The following is a 23,894-nucleotide window of genomic DNA, read 5'->3' as shown; positions in this document are numbered from 1 at the left end:
CCTTCAGTGTAAATATAAATACCTTTGAACAAAGGACGGTTTCCTAGTATCACAGTGTTGCATATCTAGTTAGCGTGCTTGACAAGCGCGGATCCAGGGGTTGAGGTAACCCCCTCCCCCGCTAATTGTCATTTTGTTGGCCTGCGTTTTAAGGCTGGAAGACCCCCTGAAAGGTATAAAACATATGGGATGTTATTTCTACATGTAAAATACCGGTATTTAAGACCAAGGGATGAAAAAGCATCACACACGGCGACAACTACATGCAGCAACACCCCTATACACCGATCCCCACAGTTCACAGATGAATTTCGCATGTAGCGCGTATGTTTCCAATCTTCGTGAGACTGACAACAAGCCATTTCGCGATCGTCCAAGGAAAAGGTTAAACAACTGCAACGGATTTCAAAAGACACTCGGTGGAGAACGCGTGCTGGTCGTATTATTTATTATTTATTCTATTTAAGGCCGGACCATCATCCGTTATTGAGCACAAACGTCTTGGTGCGACGCTAAGATTAGTTAATTATTCTGCTCAGCATTTAATACGAGCTATATTGCATTACCTGCCACTGGAGTATATGTATATTTAATGCCAGCGTATATGGTAATACCAACATTACGTTCATTTGTCCATTGATTGCATATCACAGTATGATATAAGATATGTCTACACCATTATTTTTCAATAAATCACATTAACGTGCAGCATAAATGTATAAATGTATTTCATTACAATTTAACCCTAAAAGATCCGGGGCAGAATCTGCCTCCAAAACATTTTCCCAGCCTATGGAATTTTAATCATCTCCTTGCGGTTATTTAAAGACCAATTTTTGTAAAATCGGGAAGTCATTCTCACGCAACGACGAGACGGGTCGGCCAACAAGTTTTTTTTTTCTTTAGGCAGTCTAATACATGCGCGCTAATCAACATGCGTGAGGCCATGAACTTCTGATGACTACGACATCAAAACCCTATGCTGAATAAAGAAATATTAAACTTTATATTTGCATCAATAAGGAGTGTATGACACCATTACTAGACTTTAAAACGATCAGACGTGAGCTGGGTTCTGTGGGGAGGACTCGAGTCTTCCCGGCTGTGAAGTGGTCCAACATAATCCGGCTCTTTGAGGGTTGGTCTGACCGTGCCATTAGAGCTGTTACTGTACTGCATATCCATGGTTGACATTATATTATGCACCATCACACGCCATCGGATGACATGATGTGAAGCATAATGTCACAACTGTGCATGCTGATGGCAGCCCCGGTGATGAAAGTATCCACATATCACCTAATATGGTCATAACCTTTTTCCAATGGGCCAATTTGGCAAAGATTCCGTGTAATCCCCCCAAGCCATACACCAAAAACCTGTAGACTTCCATTGGCCAGACCCCACCCACTGCAGGGTAAGAATTTGTGAAAGATCAGTATCCCCAAGACGCCCATATGACCCTGAAATGACCTGGTGGTAAAAACATCCGCCTCGCTGATCGGAGTTATTTCGGGGGCGTGGCTACAAATGTACTTCCACAGCAGCATAATGGAATGTAGTTAGAGAGGGGGCCTGTGGGATGTATTGGTTAACATAAAACAGTCTTACATGTTCAGGCATGACCGGAAACTCCGGGAAATGATGTGTCGATGCTTTTCTCCGCGTGGAGAAAAGGTCCCTCTTTTTTGGCGTTGCGGCTGCGAGGGATTTAATTAATAAAATTAAATTAATACGTTACACCGTGCCACTTTATCGTGGGAAATTGTCGTGATATACTATACCTCGTCACATCACGTCATCTGTCAGTAATATTTCAACGTTAATTAACTGGCAATTAGTGTACCTGTGACATGTAAGCGTCTACTACATTTATATGCCGTGTTGTTTTCACCAAAACTACGATAATATGCTTATACATAATTTGCAGTCAATATTATACGTTTTACCATTCTTGACTTCTGTGAAAAAAAAAGTTTATAAAGAAAAAAGATATATTCTGTAATATCATATACTGCAGCCTGGAGAGTATTGAAGTTTGGGGATGTTTTGGCTTAGTTTGTGAAAGCTGATGCCATAATTGTTACCTTACTCCAAATGATCGACACTATAATAGCATACGTGAAATAGTAGGTAACTCGTCTGTTAAAATATTCTGGTAAGCTTTGTATTAAGTATAATCGTTGCATACTCCTGATGATCGATACTATAATATGAAAATAGTTGGTAACTCGTCTGTTAAGGTATTCTGGTGGGCTTTGTATTGAGTATAATCTGTGTACTATGATAATTGAATACTGTTAAGCTCGAGAGCATGTATTAATCCTACCACATCACCTTTAATTGCAATTCGTGATGTCATATTCCCACTATAAATAATGTGCCAATGCTCATAAGGAAACATTTTCAGGAATTTTTTATTGGTTTCAGGGCTGCGTCGAGTTTGTGAGGAAACATCACAAATTGTACCACTTTTGAATGGCATTATTTAGTAAAATGTATGTTTTATTCATGTGTATTTTTTATTGAATTTTATTGCTTTGGCTTTAGCATAGTCCACACGTACTGATACATCAAGGTCATTTGACACAGCGTATGCTGTACTTTGTTACGCGCTATATGCAAATTCATAGTGCAGACCGCACCTTTGATAAATATAAATAACTAATACAAATACAAATATGCAAAATATACCAAAATATATGTGTACACTGTTACACTTTCTTCTGTATTATCGATAATTGTTAACAAATTTGTGCGTTGCACACAATACATCGCCCAAAATGAGTGCATCTACTAGTACACTATAATCAAAGCGATAGCTAATTTAATGCAGTGAAAGAAACAAAGGAGAGATACCACAAGTATGTCAAAAACTTAACTACCCAACTTCACGTAATTTCCGGCGATCATCACCAGCTTAATCTTTGCAGAATTTAAATTATGTGGATTTAAAATTTACTCCTAAAAATTGACACTTAATACATTGTAATGACATTTCATGATGTACGCATATTTATTAAAAGCACTAGCATCATTCTGTGTGATTCGTCTTATCTTGTCTGTAGTCCACAATCTGAAGGATTTCTCTCTGGAAAGGCGCCCAAGTTACCAAACTGACTTAGGCCTCCTAATTTTACGACTCGACCGAGTCCAGTCATTTCGTCAGAGTTAGAGTTACTGGCAGTGTATGCTCGGGTCACGTCACTCGTATTCTGAACAAATCTGACATAAAAACAATACATCAACAACAGAAATCGGCACTGTTGATCCCTGGTTATGTTGTCTATCTGAAATACTTTAGTGTCTGAACGACGTATTGTTCATGGGAAAATCAAAAAAAGTTTGAAAAACAAAACCTTCAAATGATAACTTTAATTCAAGTCCCAATTGTGTAATTCGACAACCAGAATTAGAAACCATTACTGCAGATGCTTCTTCGAACAATGCGGTGTCGTGGTTTCCCAAATGCAAGCACGCGTCAAGGTGTGATAGCGGTGTCAAAGCAGGTACGGCGTCTACTCAAATTATATTAGTATAGGGCTGAGTTTGGGCAGCTTGTTCTCGTATGTTCGCAAAACAGCTCGATTTGTTGTTCGTGGGTTGGCCGCTCGAACGCAACGTTTTGGAACGTAGTTAGTGGCAAGCAATAGCAACATGGCCGGAACTAAGCTGAATTCTTCTCTGTTTAAAAGGGACATTCGTGTCTGTGTTATGGAAAACTATTGGTGTTAATTTAGCAAAACTCCACACTGTAGGCCTATACCGTCTTGCTTTTCTTGCAGCTGTTTAAAAATCAAAATCTCACGAGTTTTTCTTTGTGTTCCTGTAAAACCCTGGCGACGGGGTGGTGTGTGATCCTGTTCCGAGAACAGTGTTCTTGGGTCTCGTGTCGTGTTCTCACCGTTCAAGCGCGAGAACAAGAAACCCGTGTCAAGAACAGGTCGCCTGAGCTCGACCTATGAGCCCCGAGCAGGACCAAGAGAATTTCTTAGTAACGAAGGCTCCGTTAGTCGGTACTGAATCTCGCTGGTTCACGAACGACAAAGAAATATACGCGTCACGGTCGCATTGCTACCAACAAATTAAACTCCCGACCAATGCGGCTCTTTTCAACCAACGACGGGTGCTTCAGCTCGAGGCAGATGTATCAAGTCTAAATAATAAAAAAAACGAATTTATCCCCAGACGTGCCTTCGTTTTTGCCCTAGTTCTTGACATATCGGCCGATATAATTCTCGACATAGGCCTACAGGCATTCACAGTGGGGTACTAGGTTCTGACGAAGAGGCACAGAGTATACAACCCCAAAGGACAAAGTCACACACCCCAGGTGTATGATCAGGTGATTTCATTGATGATTCACTCGCTTGGCAAAGTAAATATACTCGTGTGCAAAATCATGTCATGTACCTACAGTTGAAAGTTAAAAGCGTTTCATGTTTAATATACACTTATAAACTAACTTTTTGGGGGGGGGGGAAGTCGTGATAGAAATATAAATTTACATTTAGGTAAACTAATTCCAGTGTGGTAGTGAACCTTAGCCTTTGACTCTAACAAGGCTGTCACTGTCAGAGGTTGGCTGGACTCAGAGTATCAAGCTTTTCCGTGTATGGGGCCAAATTTAAAAGCGAATGTGGCTTCGGGCTTATTCAACATAATGCTGGGGCGAAACATATTAAAAGCCTTACACACGCTCTCGACATCATTGCTTTTATTTCGTGGTGCTGTTTTCTTAAGGTTTGGTGCTATTATTTGGTAAATAAAATATCATTATTAATTAATATTCGATTGAAGAAAATCTGTCTAGAGGGCAAGTTCCCCCCCCCCGTCACTAGGCACACCACTGGCTGGCCCACATGTAACCATACCGTGAATCAAGGATAGCAGAGCCCCCCCTCCCGCTAGATACACCACTGGCTGGCCTAAATGTAACCATGGCGCAAGGACCCTCCCCCTTCGCTAGATACACCACGGCTGGCCCACATGTAACCATGAGCAAGGGTTGCAGAACTTGCCAAAGTGGAGCTACCAACATGTAATAAGTACACACAATAAAATAATACTAAAACAGGGCAAGGAGACTAGATAATGCACACTGCACGAACCCCAGGGAGCCTACTCCCCAATATATAGATCAGCAATCATGGGAAACAGTGTTGTAGTCCTATTGTCTGAATTCAAGTCACACGCTAATTTACATGATCCGTAACAAAAGCATTCCTATGTTCACCCCGTTACTTTTATGGTGGGTCTTGTGTCTGGTCTTGAGATGGTCTCGACTACAACACTGATGGGTAATAATCGCTGTCATGCCACGCCCATTAGTCTTTTATCAGCCACTTCAAAGAGCACCTTCTTATAAAGTGTCCACCATGCTTCTAAAGTCTGTAGGTGTAAGCCCACGTGATGTGTCCCGAACAGCGGGCGCGTCGTACGCAAATCCCGCCGTACATGCATGTCACATACAGCATTAATTAATGCAATGTAGGCTTACGTATTATACACGTTACGTATCAATGAATGTTAAATCTACTGCAAAAGCAGTCCCACAAATGTGGTCATAAAAGCACTCCCAAAATGGACTAAAACACTATTATCCACGAGTATGGAATCAACTAACATTTTCTAGGATGATTAGCAGTCACAATGATGCAAGTCAAGCTAGGGCACTTAACAAGACAAAGTTACTGGATGTGAGAAATTTGGGGCAAACTTTCTTACCTGGGCATTGCCCGAGCACCAGCGGCGAAACAAAAGACGCACACATACGTACGTATGTACGTACACACACGTTCTCGTACAAATTGCAGCGTCGCCCGGCGCCGGCCGGCCTACCTAGCGCCTGGAGGCCGTGTCTGAAGTAAGGATTCTTACGAGACATATCACTCCGCCATTCAAAAAATGACAATTACATGTCACACCTCTGTCCCAACCATTACAAACTAGTAGAATTACCGTGGATTATAAAAACGCAGTATTTACAAATCAATAATTTATACTTCAAGATGGAGACATGAACTATGAATCCCTCACAGAAAACTATTTGCTACGGTAGATGTTGAGGTTTGGTGAGTGCAAAGGCACCATGTCATTTGTGGGTTGCATAATTAATTAGCCTTTGCTCCTTTATTCAGGGTAATGACAAAACTACAGGCAATTACATTAAGTCCCCCATCCCAAGTTTCATCTCAGCCGCACCACCGTCCACGCCTATTTCACCGGGTGCTGGTGATAAATGACAGCCGCTGATTCATGATGGTTTGTGCGGATTAAATTGTTCTTCAGAATAATACTGGCTCAAAGAAATAACTGACATCATCATTACTTAATATCTTGATGATGAATGCTTACCTGACATTCCTCTGAACAAGCTAAGGATGTGGAACCCTTCCATTCTGGGTTTCTAATGTACATGCAAATTGAAATTTATTTTTTATGCAAATCCTCATGCATTGTGCCTTTTTTTTCAGATTTCCCACAAACTGTTATATAGCTGTTATCAAGCCAGTAACGTGGCGCGGCCAGCGTAAGGGGGTCAGAGTAGTAGAATGCACTTGGTTAGGAAATACGAAGACAGGAGAACACACTGATACTGGCAAGGATGTGGTTCACAATAATACGGTGACCCCAAATCCTTGCCAAACCACTGTTTTCAAATTCTCGCCCAAGAGCTAACAAAACACCAAATCCTGACTTTGACAATTGTTGAAGACAAAAGGGTAAATTCGTTTCCGATATTAGGGGTGGGGGTTAACCGTGTTATTACCCAATTAATTTGATCAAAATTACCTAAAGGAAATTCGAGAAGTGGAGGGGGGTCTATAGATACCACACTACAATAGGGGGCGCTGTTCGTAATTACTGTCCATAGAGTTGGACTCTGATACAAATTTAATCTCGTGTATTTGCAAGCTCCGTAAAACTTTTGCAGTTTGTTATTCCTCTTTTCTGCAACTGGAATGTACGCATTGTTTGTTTCTCAACACCAAAAGGAGGGGAAGAAGTGATCCCATCGCTCATCGTTAGCCAAAAGGCTAGGGATTATACCCCCCTCCTGGATTTACTGGCACCCTTGGTGACGGTTGGAGAGTAAAGCAAAAGTTTTCTGAATCCTTTTGTTTTTCATAAAAATAAAATAGAGAAGTTGTTTTGAGCTGATTAAGTTATACGTACTCTGCCCATGTCATTATGCCTACTTGATTCATGAATCGAGAAACCAAAGTCACCGCTACATCAAGTTGCGAGTCATTGCACGAGAAAATTATCGGCAAATGTAAAAAGTACGCGATTATATTCTTAATTGGAATTTCACTCCTACAATGAACGTTTGTGCGTTGACGTCATATGTCTTTGCATACATTGCATAGGTTGCTTTGGTGACGAACCGAGAACTCCAGAAAGAAAAACATCAAATCCTTTGAAATACTGCAATATAAGGGCTAAAAATGAACACGTGCTTTTGTTGCCTGTACTGTTGTTCTTTGCTGCTTTTGTGTTGATACCTAATTAGTAAGAGTCAATTCTTTAGCAGTTTTCTAAAGGCCTACTGTAACAACAACTGTAAGAAACCAGTAAAACTAAAAGGCAGGCTCAGCGTGGCAGTAGTCGGACAACATACCATAACTACATGGAAGAGGGAAATAGAAAACAAGTGTTAAAGCGATTATTACAATGTTTGTCACCTGGAGACATTTTCCCCAATATCATATTGTGAAGGGACCCAGTGGGTGTCTATAATCTGATGTTCCTGGTTGGTTTTCTGTTATGTTTGAAAGGCATGTCATGACAGTCGCTCGCAGAAAGAAATTATGGTCTAATCTGGCACAAAATGTTCACCCAATTTAGAGGCGTTTCCTCACGCGGCTAAAAACTGCCCAGAAATCTGTGGCAAACCCAGGAAGGTGGTGGCTAAGGTTACCCCACTGTAAAGAATTCCGGCGTCCCGACAACCCCAGGGAAATTTGCCCCCCCCCCGCACAATTAACATCTCCCCGGCGCAAATCCATCCTTGGAAATAGTTGTTTGCGGTACCCACTGACTCGAACCAGCCAAACGACACCGCCAAACTCGGTGGTCGAGTGCTTAATTTTTCTCCGAATGACGCAATCTACATTCAGAATTCGCATACTGGCATGAACTGAAAAAAGATCTTTTTAGTTTGTCATAGTTGAGCTCTGAAGAAAAGTGACATTGCGTTCGATTTGGATGGTGCCATGTTTATTTTAACAGATAAAATCAGAGAAAACGTGTTTTCCTTAGAGGTGCTTTTTAACATCTCCCCGGCGCAAGTCCATCCTTGGAAATAGAGGCAGCCGTTAGCGCTAACGAGCGGCTTCCATTGGTGCCCACGTTATCTCCAGCCGTAGCCAATAAATTTAGACGGCATATGAACGTATGTCTACGGCATACACCCCACCTGACAGAAACCCTGCCTTCTATAATACTCTGTGCACAAACAAGTGAGCAATGACCCAGTCTACTGTGTTTGGCTGAAATCAGATGATTTTTTTCACGGAGCGATACGGAGTCTACGGAAAGATGATTAGGCCTAGGCTACAGCTAGCTGGAAAATGATGGAATTGGAAGTTTCCACTTATCATGGCTGAGCTTGTCAGGTCATCACGGCTTCTGTCCATCGTGTGGATCATTTTCATTTCATCTCTAGTTCAAGGTGGGTAAAAATACAAAAAACTATGGCGATACAGGCTGTGTAAAACTACATGTAAATAAATAAGGACAGTCATGACGCAGCATTCAGGTACATGTACATATTGCATTTGCATTTTGCATTTATTTGCTTTGTCCCACCCACAATGCCTATCTAGCATCGCGTAAAATCACTCAAACATGTACTTGTACTCTTTAAGTAGAGGTGCACATCACAACTCGGGGACTGTCCCTGTATTTGGAGAAGTCCCTTTATTTGGGGACTAAACCAGTCACCTGAAAAGGAAAATGTCTCCTTAAAAGGCGGGTTTTTCCCAAGTGGGCTTACGTCAAAAATATCCACATGCTATTATCAATTTTTTCTCTCATATTTTCCATTCATGTTTAGGCCTAGTTATTTGAGTTGTTTTTATGAAGGTTGTGCCATGTCACATGATTAACTATATCATAAAGAGTTGATTTTCTCTAAAATTGTGTTTATGTCGTCTTCTTCCCACCCTTTATGTGCCATTGAAGGCTCGTGCTTGTAATCCTAAAAGTAATTAGTAGAATTTTTTTTTTAAAGTAGGCTTAGGTGTTTTCTTCTGCTGAATCCAATTAAGGCATTAAAAGGATCCCCAGAGCATTGGTAGGATCACCAAGCCCGCTTAAAAAAAATTGACCCCATACAGAGGGACATTCTTTCCACGGACTGATTTTGTCCTCAAATAAAGGGACTTCTCCAAGTACAAGGACAGTCTCCCGAGTTGTGATGTGCGTCTCTACTGTTATTAACGATAATGCTTAGAAAACACTTAGGTCTTTTCAGACAAGTCTCACAGGTTTGTGCACATGGGCATCAAGTGTTGTCCGTATACTCTTTCCAAAAAGTCCGATGTGAATGTGGAATCGTGTGTGAATTTCATGTGCATATAGGCCTACCCCTAGAACTCCATGGTATTAAAAACTACTAACAACCAATACAGAAAGTAATGTTAATATGAATATAACCTTGTAAATAATTAAAAAGGCCCCCACTCTTAGTTGTCTGTCCTCTTACTGTCTGTTTATATGTGGAATATGATTTTGTACCCCGAATTGAATTCCTGCGATATCTGAATCTTCACCGTATGTACTGTTTTGGAAAAGAAGAAGATGGAGTGGGGTCGAAGTATTTTGGTCAATCAGGCAGGGACAATCAACAACTTTTTTGGGGGGCAGTCTTAACATGATTAAGGCTGTCGTTACCAGTACTGGAAGAGTTGCATGCATGAACATCGTTTGACACCCTGTGCACAAACCCATAAGACTGGGACTGACCGGTCTGATAATTTTAAATATTTCTAAGTAAATTTTTCAATATTTTCCCTGCTTACCTGGACATTTTAGGTCATGTGAATTCAATATCAATTTCTGATGGCCGATCTACCACACTGCAGAGAGAAACTAACTATATCCGTGTATAGGATGCTTTCCATTCCATAATCCCTGATTATATTGTCATAGCAGAGAGCAAAGATTATTACTGCGTGTACATGTGAGATAGTCACACACTCTTCATTCACAAAGTTCCTGCAAATATGGCTACAGACAGACGAATTATGAATTAAGTTTGGGATGGTACACGTATGTAGATCATGTTACACTTTTGCAGAGACAATCTGTGTTCTTTTACTCAGTTGCTATAGTTACAGCACTTTAAACTGGTTGCTATCTACTTTTAACTAACCAGTCTGCACTATTGAAAACAGGAACCAGAAAAGAACATGATGAATGGATTTCAGCTTTTTTTTTTTTTTTTCGGTGCAGTGCCGTAACTAGAGAGCTTAGAAGTCATGTGACAGCTTCCATATCTGTAGCCCCACATTAAATTAACTTTAATTCTGATGCATGTAACACTTGAAATCTCTTTTTTACTTTTGATCCTTTGCAGCACTTATCGTGCAGGCGTCAATGTGGTTCAACCTGTGGAATAAAGCACAGTTTGAACAGTTTAACTGCACAGATTTCAAAATAAATTTGTGCAAAGCCTGTCGGCCTGGAACAGCTGCCAACACAAGTAAATTCTCTTTGATTTTTTTTCCTAATGCTTGAAAAAGAGCACATTTTATCAACCTTATTCCGTTGTTGTTGAATTTATGTACTTACTAAATGCCCACTTCAGAGGGAGTGACTGCGTAGCATAGTTGGTAAGCATGTACAACCCTGCAGTTGCCAATTTCTTTTTTTACCACCCCAAAAATCACAACATTTGCCATTATTGTTTTAAGTCCAATCATAGGTTAGATTGCGTGATATTCACTTTTTCTTTTTGTAAACCGTAGGTCTGGATGTTTGGTTGTTTTTTTTTTTTAAGGGGAGGAAAAGCTGAAATTGCAATAGGACTGAATTCCATCGTGTGAATACAAGTTGACAATTGTAATGTAAGCATGCAACCGGATGAAGATATCTCATGGTAAATTCCCCAAAGACGCTCAGAGCACATGAAAGAAAAGGATAACATTCCATGTTGGACCATCACAATTTGCAAGTGTCACAAACACCAACAAAGTGAGCCTAATGCTTTATCGAAACCTGTTGCCACCAGGTATATGAACATGTACATGTACCAAACCCCTTCTCCTCACTTGAAAATCCTCCTAAGTCGGGGGATACCCTATTGGTATTCAAGCCACTAGAGAATTGTGATGGACCAATACAGAAGAAAATGGCACACGAAAAATTGTAATAGTCTGAAAATGGATTGAGAGCTGATAGCGTTTTTTGGGTGGATGGCAGGTACAGAGGAATGTTTTTGTTGTGCCGAGGCCCAGCTGCATGGAGAGTGCAGCGATGACGGCTGCTATGAGTGCGGCAGGGGTAGTTACCAGCCAGACCCGGGGCAGACCATCTGCAAAATGTGCCCGGCGGGAGAATACACAGAGTAAGCAAGCAAAGTTGTCAGGGGCAGAGTTACATTGCATTGATTTCAATATTTGACCAGACATTTGATCAAATGTTCCAGTATTTAGTTGTAATGTGCAGTTTCAGGCGAGTGCACGTAGCCTCCCTAGAAACACTTTTGTACAGGGTATCAATCAATGTACAAATTATACACGAAACAATTCATTATAAATGTAATCACAAAAATAACTTGAGATTAGTTGGTACTTGAAAGCAGAACTGTTATTTTCGTTTTTTGGATTGCGCTTTAAGAAGATGTTTTGGTCACAAAGAATAAAAAAAAGAAGGGAATATTTGACCGTCTTTCAAGCAGTGTTTCATTTGGCCACCAGTCCACCTATCCCAAGGACAGGAAAAACAAATTCAGACAGGCAGTTTTTGCTTGTTCAAAATTTACAAGCCCCCATTTGTCATATAAATCTTCAACACTGGTGAAAAGATCTTTGCATTTCCTTATAAAACACCTGCTGTAGTGGAAATATGGCCTCAGATAGCACCTAGGGGTGACACTTTCAAAGCTTTTCCTGGGAGAGGACAGGTCCTAGATAAAAACCCTGCTCTGGAGTATTTGTATATTTGACACAAGCCTTGAAAAAGTTGTGCGGCTGCTCATCCCTGGTGTGGATTCTCCAGCAGAGATTTTTAACCAGAAATGGACACTGAGTTGCATAACTAAACAATTGGATTTCCCAGAAGTCATTCACATTCACACTATCTACAACGAATACAGTGATAAAGAAAACCAATAAAATACATTGTCATTTTTCATCAATAGATCTGATATTCAGTGCATCCACATTTGGGGCTGCTTAATGGGGAAATGTTTGTTCCTGATGTTAGACTAGGGTTCCTTATGTTCTTTCCTGATGTTGAAAATGGTGTCTAGTACACCCATGAGTTGAACCATGCACATTGTTCAACCCCATCAGTGTTCATTTGAAAGCATTCCACTGTTAACATTCCCCACGGTGCTTTTTGGTTTGTGCAGTGAGGAAGGGAGCCAGCTATGCAAGAAATGCAGTCTGGGCCACTACTCCAACATCACTGGTGCCCCTGGCTGCAAGCCCTGCAGGCCGGGAAGCTTCGCCAACGAGACGGGTTCCCGCATCTGCAGGGAGTGTCCAAAAGGTCACAGCCAGAAAGACAGCGGGCAAACCAAGTGTACGGCCTGTACGCCGGGTGAGCTCTTGCCTCATTCGCTGGTTGGACTTGATTTTACAAAACAATCATAAGCACACGTTGTTCTTGCTTTGCCAAATGTACACCAAAGAACAAGATCAGATCACATGTGACATGCTCGAAGTTTTCTGAGTGATCAGGCTCTTTTAGCAATTAACTGCATTTACCCTTGCATTTTGCCAGGAACGCTCCTCTGTATTCTGCATATTTCAACTTTAAAATAGTTCAAAGCCCTTATTAACCCTAACCCTCCTCAATCCTCCAAAATCCTTTGTGCGATTTTGGAGGATTTGGGAGGATTGAGAGTGAACAGCAAAAGTGCATGGCTGATTGCGAAGGATGCCATGAGTGAAGGGCGTGGGTTGGACCTTGTGTTGTTCTTGCTCAGTCGTGCATAAATTCAACCCGATATTTCTTTTGAATCAACCGCACTACTCAAGAATGCCATTCGCACTGCCACAACTGTCCAGGATTGTCTGCGTTTCTTAGTGGAAAGTGGGTGTCATGAGTGTGGGTCTGTGTTACCCAGGAGGGCGGGGGGTTTTCCGCGTTTCTGTTTTGGGCACTGCCGTGTGATGCTGTAAGCATCAGATGGTTTTGGAATGGAATAAATAATGACTATTATAGGCAAGGTGTGGTAGTATGCCCTGTCAAGAGCATAATAAGCCCACCCCCCCAAAAAAAAGTACCTTTAAATACATGGTTATTTAATATTTAGTGATACAACAGCTATGGGTTATGATCACCCATTGGTACAGGATTTGTTTCATAGTAACGTTCATAGTAACTTTGCGAGGATGGGATTGCTGCTCGCAGGTATCAGCAACAAGAGTTAAGTTGGCCATTGGAAATGGGATAAGTTGGGCGCATCGTGAACGGTGCACCATACAATTTCAGCACACATCTCTCTCAAATGAAGTTATTTATTCGGTGTGAAGGGCTTTATGGTTACATGAGGAGCACACAATTCTGTCTGAGCTCTATGCATTTTCTGGCTGGGTTTCAGATGAAACATTGCAATGGTGAACCACCAAAAAGAAAGAAAAAGGATGTGAATGACTCTCCTTTTGTTCAGTTGAGGTGGTGTACCGTTGTGGTTGTTATCGCGCTCACATGTGCAGCATTTTTTTAAGAACGGGATGTACGCACTCCCTATAAGGATTAGGGGGACTTTTAAGAGACAATTCTGGACAAATCTCATTGGAACATGCCTCCCCCTCGCCCCCTGTCAGTGTTGTTTGTCATTGGGTAAGCTGGGCCGAATCTTGGACCAATAAATGACCGCAACATTAAATGGGGGAGAGGGGGATCTTTTCACCGCGCTTTCCAGAAGGTGTTCCAACTCCTTTGTCCAGGATTTCAGTACAATGGTAAGCCTTCAACTCTCTTCTTCTTTCTTGAATGAGTTCCTTGGAAGGATGGTGCTCCAGTGTTTTTCATCATAATTTGCCCTTTGCTAGATAAACACTCTTGCCAAGTCCGAAACAACTTTCAATAATGTTCAGATATCTCAGACACTTTGTCTCATGAAGTGGAGTAAGAGTTTGCTACTGCAGTGGAGTTTGAATGCTTTATTTTTATACGCTTGGACAGAAAGGATCTGCATGTACAGTATTTGCAGTTTTTAAGACTCGGACACTTTGTGGTAATTGTTCCATTTCTGTAGCTGACCAGCCAACACCCCCAATTTACTTGCATAAACTTATCAGTAAAGTATTGAAAGTAGAGTAGATGTCGTAGATGAAAAGTTTTAGCAAGGAATGGTTCCCATGATTAGAGACAGACTGAAAACTTTTAATTACTGTAGACACTTACAGTGCAAGTGTATTTCAACTTTTTGATCACAAGCTTAACCCTAACAGCCCTGAATCCTCCAATTTCAATATGATTTTGCACACACCCTAGGGAGTTAGGGTTAAAGTATGTGTACATGATTAGTACAAAGTCCAGACAAAGAGAAGATATATTCACAGACAGCATAACCTTTTTTTTCTCTCTCCATCTTTTCATGTCAGGCCATTTTGCCAACGTAACCAGACTCCCTAGCTGCTACTCATGCCAGCCGGGATCGTTCTCCAACACCACGGCGGCGTCCAACTGCACCAAGTGCGCGCTGGGGTACTACCAGCCCAAGGAGGGGCAAGCCAGCTGCAAGCCCTGTGAAACTGGCACGGAAGCGAGGCAAGTATTCCAACCCCGTGTTGAAGCGAACCCCTCACCGGCACAGGGGAGACAGCTCGGTGGGAAGGTTTTCCAACCAGAGCTCACATGCAAAGACCATTCAGGGACAGAGATCGGTGATTCAGACAGAAATTGGTCATGCTCCCTCAGCATGTTTGCAAACACCCCCGATGAACCTATGCGTGCATGCAATGAGTTCCTGCCAAAGGGCTGCCGCTGCTATGTAAATACACACCCTCTCTTGTTCTTGCTCAGAGCGGACTATACAACCCATATGCACACGTTGATACCCTTTCAGCATGGATGACGTTCATTGTTATCGTCAAATCATTTTGGCCGTGTCCAAGAGGTACATGTATATCAAAATTTAGCTAATCCAGCAGGAATCAAGCTTAAAACTGAAACATCCTGTTGTGAACACTTGTATTTTTGATTACAAGAAGGAATCTGTTTAATTATATATAACGGGTTTGCCCTTACCCAACGTATATTAATAAACACTGTATGCTCAGTGCTTGTCCGAGAGCTTGCGAAAAAAAACCTCACAAGCTTACTCGGGTGGGACTCGAACAGGAATCTGTTTGTTTGATCAAAAAAGATATATCAGAAATATCCAAGTGTTTTGCAAAAACGTCTATGCAGACACTTTCATTCCTTCTTATCTTAGGGTAACTCAGCCGATGCTCAATGAGTCCCCTGATACTTTGTTTCATCAACGGATCACCTGTTTAATCACGACGAGCAGTGATCACACCTATCTGAAATTAAATCAGAATAACATTGCGTATGCTATACTAAAGCCCAGTGGATTATGTAAAGGTACACTGTAGCTAGCGCCATTCTCTAGATGCTGCCTCATTACTTGATTCCCACTTCTTTATCTTATATTTCGGTTTGCTTCGTGACTCAGACAAGGCTTTGACAACAACTCTGGTCTGTGGTGGCTTGACATAATGCCCATTGCCTTTCTTCTTTTTGTGTAACTCTCCTCCCTGTGTGGCAGAACACTGCCGTGCCCAGCCTCTCATGCCAGCCTCTCATGCCCATTCACTTCTATGGTGCAATATTCGGCTGTGGGTGCTTGATTTGATTTTGAATTTGATTGATTTTTTACTGTGACAGGAGAAACGGCTGCGCCAAGTGTACCAATTGTCCAACTGGTACCTATGCCAATGTTTCTGGTAGTGCAGTATGCCTGCCCTGTCCGCCTGGTGAGTCATCGGTGAAATCTAACACTATCAGAACTCTAAACCCGTCCTTTCCATCCTGGGATTTTTAATCATCACGGTCAATTGTGACTCACCACTTCAAAACCAGACTGAAATAGGCATAGACAATTCTTTTTCCTGATTGTTGCTCTTCAAAGTGATCAAGCTGTGGTAGTCGCAGGCAGTGAAAGTAGTGGACATTGCTAAGACTGGCGTCATTGTCCAGATAACCGCTAAGAAGCCTTCAGCCCTGTTTTGGAATGGTTGGTCACATTTGTTCTTTTCTTAATTCTTGATCTTAACATCACACTGAGTGACGACAGATAACAATTTCAGATTTCTGTTTGGAAATCTCTGGAGACAGAAATCCCCCCCCCCCCCGAGTGCAGATTTGTAGCCAGCTGGGGACCTGTAATCATTCGCCTCCTTAAGCGGAGTCAGAAAAGTGTTCATAAGGAGTCGGGGTTGGCTTGTGGCTTTACATAGCAAAGTCGGCGATTTTGCTACTTCACATTTCCTTAAGCCATTGCCGCCTCAATTTTCTTTATACACCTTCTTGATGCTGGCTTTTCACTTGAAGGTCCTCACTTAAGATTCCTTTGGTTTGCCGCGATATCGTATGTATGGGTTACATGTGTAAGACCATCATCTCAAGCCGGGGAACAAGGGGTGTCCGTCTTGTCAGCCATTTCTTTGCATCGAAGCAACAGGTCCGACCCAGAACCTCACAAATCCACTGCACTGATTGGCTCTTCTTAATTCAAGGTTCGTCGTCGGACACCACGAGGACTGTGAACTGTACTCTGTGTCAAGCAGGGACGTTCCAAGGATTAGCAGGTCATTCAGAGTGCTTACCATGTACCAAGGGGACATATTGTGCCAAGAATGGCTGCACTAGGTGAGAATGCAACCGTTTTGTTCAAGCAAGTTTTTGTGAAAGAGAAAAAAATATGTGGTTCCTCTTCTGTGTATTTTTTGTTTGAAAAGATTCACCAATATTTTGGGCACGCAGACAGATTTTTACAACTTTTTTCCCCAAATTTCCTACACACCTATTGGTTCTATATGAAGAGAATTTTCAGATAGTTTCTGAAGCTTTTCAGAAATTGCAATAAATTGCACAATAGAGAAAACAGATTTTAAAATATTCTTCAAGAAAATATTTCCTGCTCTCACTGAAAGAATATTTGCTTTTGTTTCAGTATTGCTTTAAACGTATTCCTAACATGCCTTTGAAGAGCATCATGTTGTTGATGAGTCACATAATCTCATCAAAATGTGTGTTCTGTATTTAAACAATATTTTACAGTTTTTAAAATACATCCTTTTACCGAACAATTAATCTGTGACTGAATCTTAATCAAGCCGAGTTGTTGTGTCCACCCAGCTGTTACAACTGTCCGGCTGGCCACGAATCCCTGAAGGACAGGGCCAAGTCTTGCACCCCTTGCGACTCGGGCAAATACAAGCCGGTGGCCAGTAGCCATGCGTGCACTGAGTGTAGAGATGGATGGTACCAGAACAAGACCGGCCAGTCCACCTGCATTGAGTGCCCTGCTGGGTACTTCTGTCCTGTGAGTGAAACAGTGTAGAAGTGCTGGGTTCTGTCAGGAGAATGGATGCCAGTAATGTCCCGAGCTGTATCAGAGCATCAGTTCTCCAGAGACTAGCCAAGCACATGCATGTATTTTATCCCCATTCTTAATACTTTTTGGGTCGGAAAGTCAAAACAAGTTAAAAAATTATGAGTTTCCAACGATTTTGTTCGACAATTGTAATGCATTTTTGTCAAACATCCCTCTAGACACGTTGTAGCACGTGCCTCGCATGAGGAGTCGTGAACAAGCTCCTTGTCTAAAGATCAGCGTGCACTTGACCTTTTTTGCATGGAGTGGTGCAAAGCCAGACGGTGCTTTATCAACCATTTAATGGCCATGTGACAAACTCTCAACCCAGAGTGGGAAATTAGACCAAAAAAGTGCTTGGACAAAATGTCATAACAGAATCAATTCCGTTCTGCCATTACCAGTTTTGATCTGCCATATTATATAAAAGGTAGAGTTGTAATGTGTAGTGTCAGGGGTCGAAATTCACTTTTTTTATCCTGGTTCTACCAGAACCGCACACGCAGCCACATTGAGCAATCCTTGTTCGGTCGCAGGCCGCGACAATTTTTTTTTTTTGCCCAATAGGGCAGGTCATGTCATAAATTTGCTTGCTCGAATTGTATCAACACTTGCCAAAGATTTCTCAGAATCCACAATTATTGTTATTTAACTAAGGCCTACTGCACACTATCCATGTGACAGATTTCCAACCAATAAGGACAGTGAAATTGCCGGAGGTACATTAGAATTTTCACTTCATGAATTTTTTCCCTCTTTTTGGTATGGATGATCCATTCTTTTTCAGTGCAAGTACTGCAAGCCCCTGGAATGTCCCCCGGAGGCCTACTGCCCCAAAGGGAGCATGACGCCAAAGTTCCTCACCTGCTCGCCTCTGTTCTCTAAAACACCTCAGGTAATTCAGAAAAATTTTGTGACAGATATTCCCCCCTCCTCCCCGGCTTAATTATCGATTAGAATTTGGAGATCTTCGAGTGTTTCTATGTTTCACACAGAAGTGGAAACTACTCAAATGTTCATTTTGACATTTTCAAATCTGGTACTTGTAAATGAATCCTTACCCTTCCAGATTCATGAAATGCCATTTATATTAATTGTTTTGTTAGATTTTGTTAGATTCTGAATCATTGAGATCGTGACTCAAAACCACGACAGTGTTGTGGCTGAGATCCCCACAAGACCAGCATTAAACCTCCAGTCTGCATTCAGGTCCCTAGCCATTCAAGTGGTCTGGTTTTGTGTCTGATCTTGTGTCTGGTCTTGTGTCCGGCCTTGTGTCCATCTTGTGTCTGGTCTTGTGTCTGGTCTCGTGTCCAGTCTTGTGTCCGGTCTTGTGTCTGATCTTGTGTCTGGTTTTGTGTCTGGTCTCGTGTCTGGTCTTGTGTCCGGTCTTGTGTCTGGTCTTGTGTTGGATTTTGTTATAGTCTCGGTCACAACACTGGCACATGCAACCAGATGTTCCAGTTTGCTCTTTAAAGTTTTGAGATTGTTTCATGTGACTACTGTGTCTTAGAGGCTAAGGATATGCGGCTTATTAGGTAGGGTTTGTAACTTCTAATCATAGAGTCGGGAGTTCAAATCCTGGCAGGTGGTTACACGTTATGACCTCGGGCAAGTCACTTTACCCCTGAGTGCCTCTTTCCACCCAGGAGTAAATGGATAGCTGTGAGGGCAGATATGGTCAAAGTGTTACAGCCATTTACATCTTGAAATGGCTGGAGCTAGTTTCCTACCCAGGAAGCTGAGATCAGGAATGTTCAGATGTTGTGAGCCCACTATATGCATCAGTGCCTTTGAGAGATAGACACTGTGAGATATTGTGCACCTTACAAATGCTGTGGTACTATTATGTTATAGACGAAGCCACTGGCGTTTCACCGGGTACTCCTGATGGCCATTTGAGTAGTGGTAACCATTGCATTGGGTTTTGTACGGAGCGACTGTCACGGAAGAGTGGTTCTGTACAGTAGCTCTCACAATACTTGCCGCCATTACAAGGGGCCAGTGCAAATTACCAGTGATGGCATTGCCGTGGTCATATATGTCTCTATACATGTACGTGTACCAGGAAAGGGCCCAGGCTCTTGTAATTTCTGTTGTGTTCCGACCATCTCTATTCTCTAGACAGTGACTCATATTTAGCCTTGCTTCATTTTGCATTCAGAATTATTGCAAGCCTGAGGCTTCCTTTTACGTTGTGATCGGCCTACTTTTGGTGGTGGCTGTCGTCACCCTGGCATGTGTCGTGAGACGCCTCCGGCACTCACGTGCCAAGCTGGAAGTGGAAAAGTCGCTCTTGTCGTCAGTCTCCAAGGATGGCGCCCCCATCTATGCGGGATTGTAGAGGGCACTGTTGTGACGGGCAGGTTTTGTTGGTGTTTTTTTTTTGTTTTAATTATTCCATAGTGTTATTGAAAATAAGGAAATATAATTGGTTATTTTCATGAAGTTGACCATATTCCAGCATTTTTTAGGTATCAGTTGGGGACCTGATTACAAGTGCACCAACTCCTTGTGCAAAATCAAAGCCTGGTGGGTATATCCATATTTGTGCATAAACTTCTGGAAAACTCAGAATTTGTGTGGCTGTTTGAAAAGCTGTTTGCATATATGTGAGCGTGTATTCTCAAAAATGATGTGACATCACAGTTGGTATACCAAAATATCAAATGTGCAATCACTTTAATAAGCATTTGTGAAGTAAGGCTTGCAGATATATTATATCAATTGAAAAGCACTTATGTAATACACGAATATTGCACCTGCCCTTTACAATAGAGTACATTATTCCGAATTTGTTCCATCCTATTTCATTATGTTCTACAAACATGCACATGAATTCTAAATATCTATGCTCAGGACAGCTTCAAAATATCTCTGCAAAGGGAAGGAGGAGTTAGCACACTTGTCAACTAATACAAATTTTGGATTGTACACTTTTTATTTAGTCTTGCTTAATTTTGGTTTGCAATTGACCTGCCCATATTGCAATTAGGTCTGTGAAAGTCCTAATTGACCCCAGAGTACACTTTGCTCAACCAGACTGGCCAGTACTCAACTCAGCTTCAGTGCATTTGAAGTTCTTCCACTCTCTTTGCATAATTCTTGCCGTTGCAACCACATTTTGAGTAAAAATGTGTTCTCCGTGAAGCCCAGAATGGCCCCCAAAAATTTTTGGATAGCGAGAAACATTTTGAACAATTTAGTAAGGGGGCCTTAATGCCATGAAAATTCTGCTGGATGCAAATTATCGTGCAGTATTAATCGTGACACTAGAAGCAACCCTTTTTTGTTGAAATTTGATGTTATAAAATGCTTGTATGGAAATGAACATGTAATTTTAAATTGTATAGATTTTCAAAAGTATCTGAATCCCACAAAATGAGTGTGGGATGCATTTTTTATAGCTTTATGTATTCTCATGCTGTAGAACAACATTCCTCGCCCCTTCAATCACATTGATGCACCATCCTGTCTGGTGCACTGTTAAATCCAGACAATTTCTGGATGGGAACATGGACTGTTAAACAATTATTGACTGATGTTATGTGAAAATCGATTTGAACACCTGAAGGGGGTGATATGTAGCCCTGAGGGTGTTGAAAACATGGCGTCCCACAAGACAGCCGTCAGTGTTGTGTTATACCTCCGTCATAAGTTCCTTGTGGCAACATTGTCCTCAGCTGGAATGTTTCAACGTCAGTTGAAGCGATAAGTATCTCAGTCGGTTGCTGCCTGACATGTATGGACTCTGTTTTGTCGCCCATGTCTTGCTCAAAAGCAGTGTCTTTCCCTCTTAAAAAACATTTGGGGGGATGTGTGTCATCAATCTCTGCAAACGTCATGTTAAGAAATTTGTATGAAGAAACAAACTTGCGTTAAATGAACTCGAACTTGACAAAGCATTCTAACAGTTGATCATTTGCTGGTTCACGGCTCCCTCTAGAGTTAACTTTTGTCAATTGTACAAGGGAAAGTAGCACATGCTCCAATAGATGCAAGTAGTCTGGTTAGCGGCCCCTGCATTATGGCTTAGATTGTGGGGCAGGGACTAGTCTATGACATCAAAAATGATCTGGATGAGGGTATAAATATGCATTTTTACTGACCAGTCACATGATCATTCTGGACCAATGAAAATATAGTATTCAAGACAGGAATATTAAGGTCACGTCACTCAAGAAAATGATGCTGGTGACTTGCCAATCAGCTCAGAGGTTGGGTCAGAAATGAAGTTTAAAGCTCCCACAAGAAATGACATGTTTAATAAGAAGTGAACAGTTCTTACTACCCACTGTCAGTCTTTTCTTGTAAACAGCTGGTGATTTTCTAAATGTTGGAAAACCAGTTATAAAATTGATTTTTTCTGCACTGGTGTTTTTATGTTGATGAAAATAATACAGTTCGGATTCAAGCATTCAGGAAAAAAACGGACTACGTGTATGCATAAGATCTAGCATTTCTCAGTACTATGATTACTTATTATAGGGGTGTGGTTTGAATAAATAAGGCTGATAAATACAGGCGTTTCACAAAAGTGCACCTCGAAGAGTTTGCAACATGTTGGCCAGTCACAGTATGCAAAATTTGTCGACCCAGTTCGCGTTTGGAAAGGGTCGACAAATTTTGCACGTTGTGATTGGCCAACGCGTTGCAAATTCTTGAAGGTACACTATTGTGAATTGCCTGTATTGTAAGTGTAATATATTTAAAGGGCTTCCTAATTGTTTGGTCTCACTATTTTCTATGAACTGGTTATTGTAACACGTCACATATTGTTGGAATTGGTTAAGTGGTGGTTACTGCAATTTTTTGGGGATAAATTTAAATGTCCAAGACATTGGAGTTGCATCAGGTAAACTGATTGTTTTTTTTTAATTTCTAATATGAGAACAGTAACAGCTTCTATAGTGTTGATTAAAAACCATGTTTTTATGTACCAGTGTCTGTCTTGCTCCTTCCAAGCAGAGTTGTGCATTGTATAATCAGTATGAAGTATAAGTACATTGTTGCAATATGGTGATTAGGAATTTACAGTCAGTCATATTTTTATCTGTATTTGTATGTTTCATAATTTCTAATGCACATTTATGACGGATTAAATAGCGTAATATATTTTCATATATTGTACATGTACTGAATTGATGACAAGTGTTGAACATGTTTATGCATTTCTGTATGTGTAATGGACAGAAAAAGGGACCAGATTATAGATTTGGGCAGCATATTGTCGCTGTGTTGCATGTTTGTTCTGTTCAGGTTTGTTCAAAGATTTGGATGTGACCATCCAGGATGCAGGATGTGACCTTTGACCACTAGATCGCCTCCCTCTAAAATCCCCACTATTTTGTTTTGATTTTCAGCGTGGCATTCCAGCCAAAGTCATTGTAACATGGGGAGGGCCCTTGTTGTGTATATGTACAAGGAACATGCTGTTATTTTACTATTTCCAAATTCAAATGGTTCAAGGAGAATGTCCAACCAATGGCCAGGAAGTCATGTTGAAACAGTCAAATTACCCTCTGAATGCTTCCGTTTGGTCCCATTTTTTTCTTCGACCAGCAGAAAAACTGCAGGTGCAAAGCAACGTCTGTCATGGGCCAATTTGGCTCGTTAGGCCGGCATTTATCTGCGGCTGCCTTGTCATGAAGCCGCTGAGAATATTTCTCTTTTTTCCAGCATGGGAACCCAGTCCATCACAAGTTGCGCCCCAGCTCGTGTCGGTACCCATTTATACCCCCGGGCGAGAGCTGGCAGTAGCTGGATTGGAACCCTTGACCCTCTTGTTAAGAGCCATTACAAGTATCAATACGTCACACTTGCACAGCCGTGAATCTTTCCGATCGGTGCATTTGGATTCAAACAGTGAAAAAAAGACAAAAATTTGCCATACATATATCTTCACTGCTTGTTAAGACAGTGTAAAAGATGGTCAAAGCAAGACGGGCTATCATGTTTTATATTTCCTTTCCGAAACTAATGTCCAAATCCACAAAGATGCTTTATATCAACCGTTAATATCTTACAAGAATTGCAAAAACAAAAAAAAAATCTTCAGCTGGGTTCTGAGCCTGCAATCTTGTAGTTTTAACACGGCAGTCAGTCC

The 23,894-nt window shown here is 41.4% G+C and overlaps 2 protein-coding genes across 3 annotated transcripts in view; one reads left to right on the top strand and one right to left on the bottom strand.

The window, feature by feature from the left end:
- The window catches only part of LOC110983391 (uncharacterized), a 102,635-nt gene extending 96,848 nt beyond the window's left edge, over positions 1-5,787 (bottom strand). The window contains exon 1 of one of the 2 annotated variants that reach the window (XM_087144917.1): positions 5,728-5,787. Coding sequence is in view for 1 of the 2 variants with exons in the window: in XM_087144916.1 (XP_087001042.1) it covers positions 5,728-5,735 (8 nt within the window). In the remaining variant the exon portion in view is untranslated. The remainder of the gene's footprint in view (positions 1-5,727) is intronic. The other variant, XM_087144916.1, reaches the window with a different exon arrangement.
- Positions 5,788-8,499: 2,712 nt separating this feature from the next.
- LOC110983102 (uncharacterized) lies at positions 8,500-23,015 on the top strand. Its single transcript, XM_022242055.2, has 10 exons — positions 8,500-8,677; positions 10,586-10,711; positions 11,431-11,575; positions 12,584-12,774; positions 14,790-14,955; positions 16,078-16,166; positions 16,929-17,061; positions 17,551-17,737; positions 18,576-18,683; positions 19,953-23,015. The coding sequence occupies exons 1-10, from the start codon at positions 8,605-8,607 to the stop codon at positions 20,130-20,132; spliced, it is 1,398 nt and encodes a 465-aa protein (XP_022097747.2). The 5' UTR covers positions 8,500-8,604; the 3' UTR covers positions 20,133-23,015.
- The last annotated feature ends 879 nt before the right edge of the window (positions 23,016-23,894 follow it).

Source organism: Acanthaster planci, linkage group LG13, assembly GCF_054643075.1.
Source record: "Acanthaster planci isolate LZ-2023a linkage group LG13, COTS_SCS, whole genome shotgun sequence".
Classification (NCBI taxonomy): domain Eukaryota; kingdom Metazoa; phylum Echinodermata; class Asteroidea; order Valvatida; family Acanthasteridae; genus Acanthaster; species Acanthaster planci.
The sequence above is the reverse complement of the archived record's forward strand: the minus strand, read 5'-3'. Positions and strand labels throughout refer to the sequence as shown.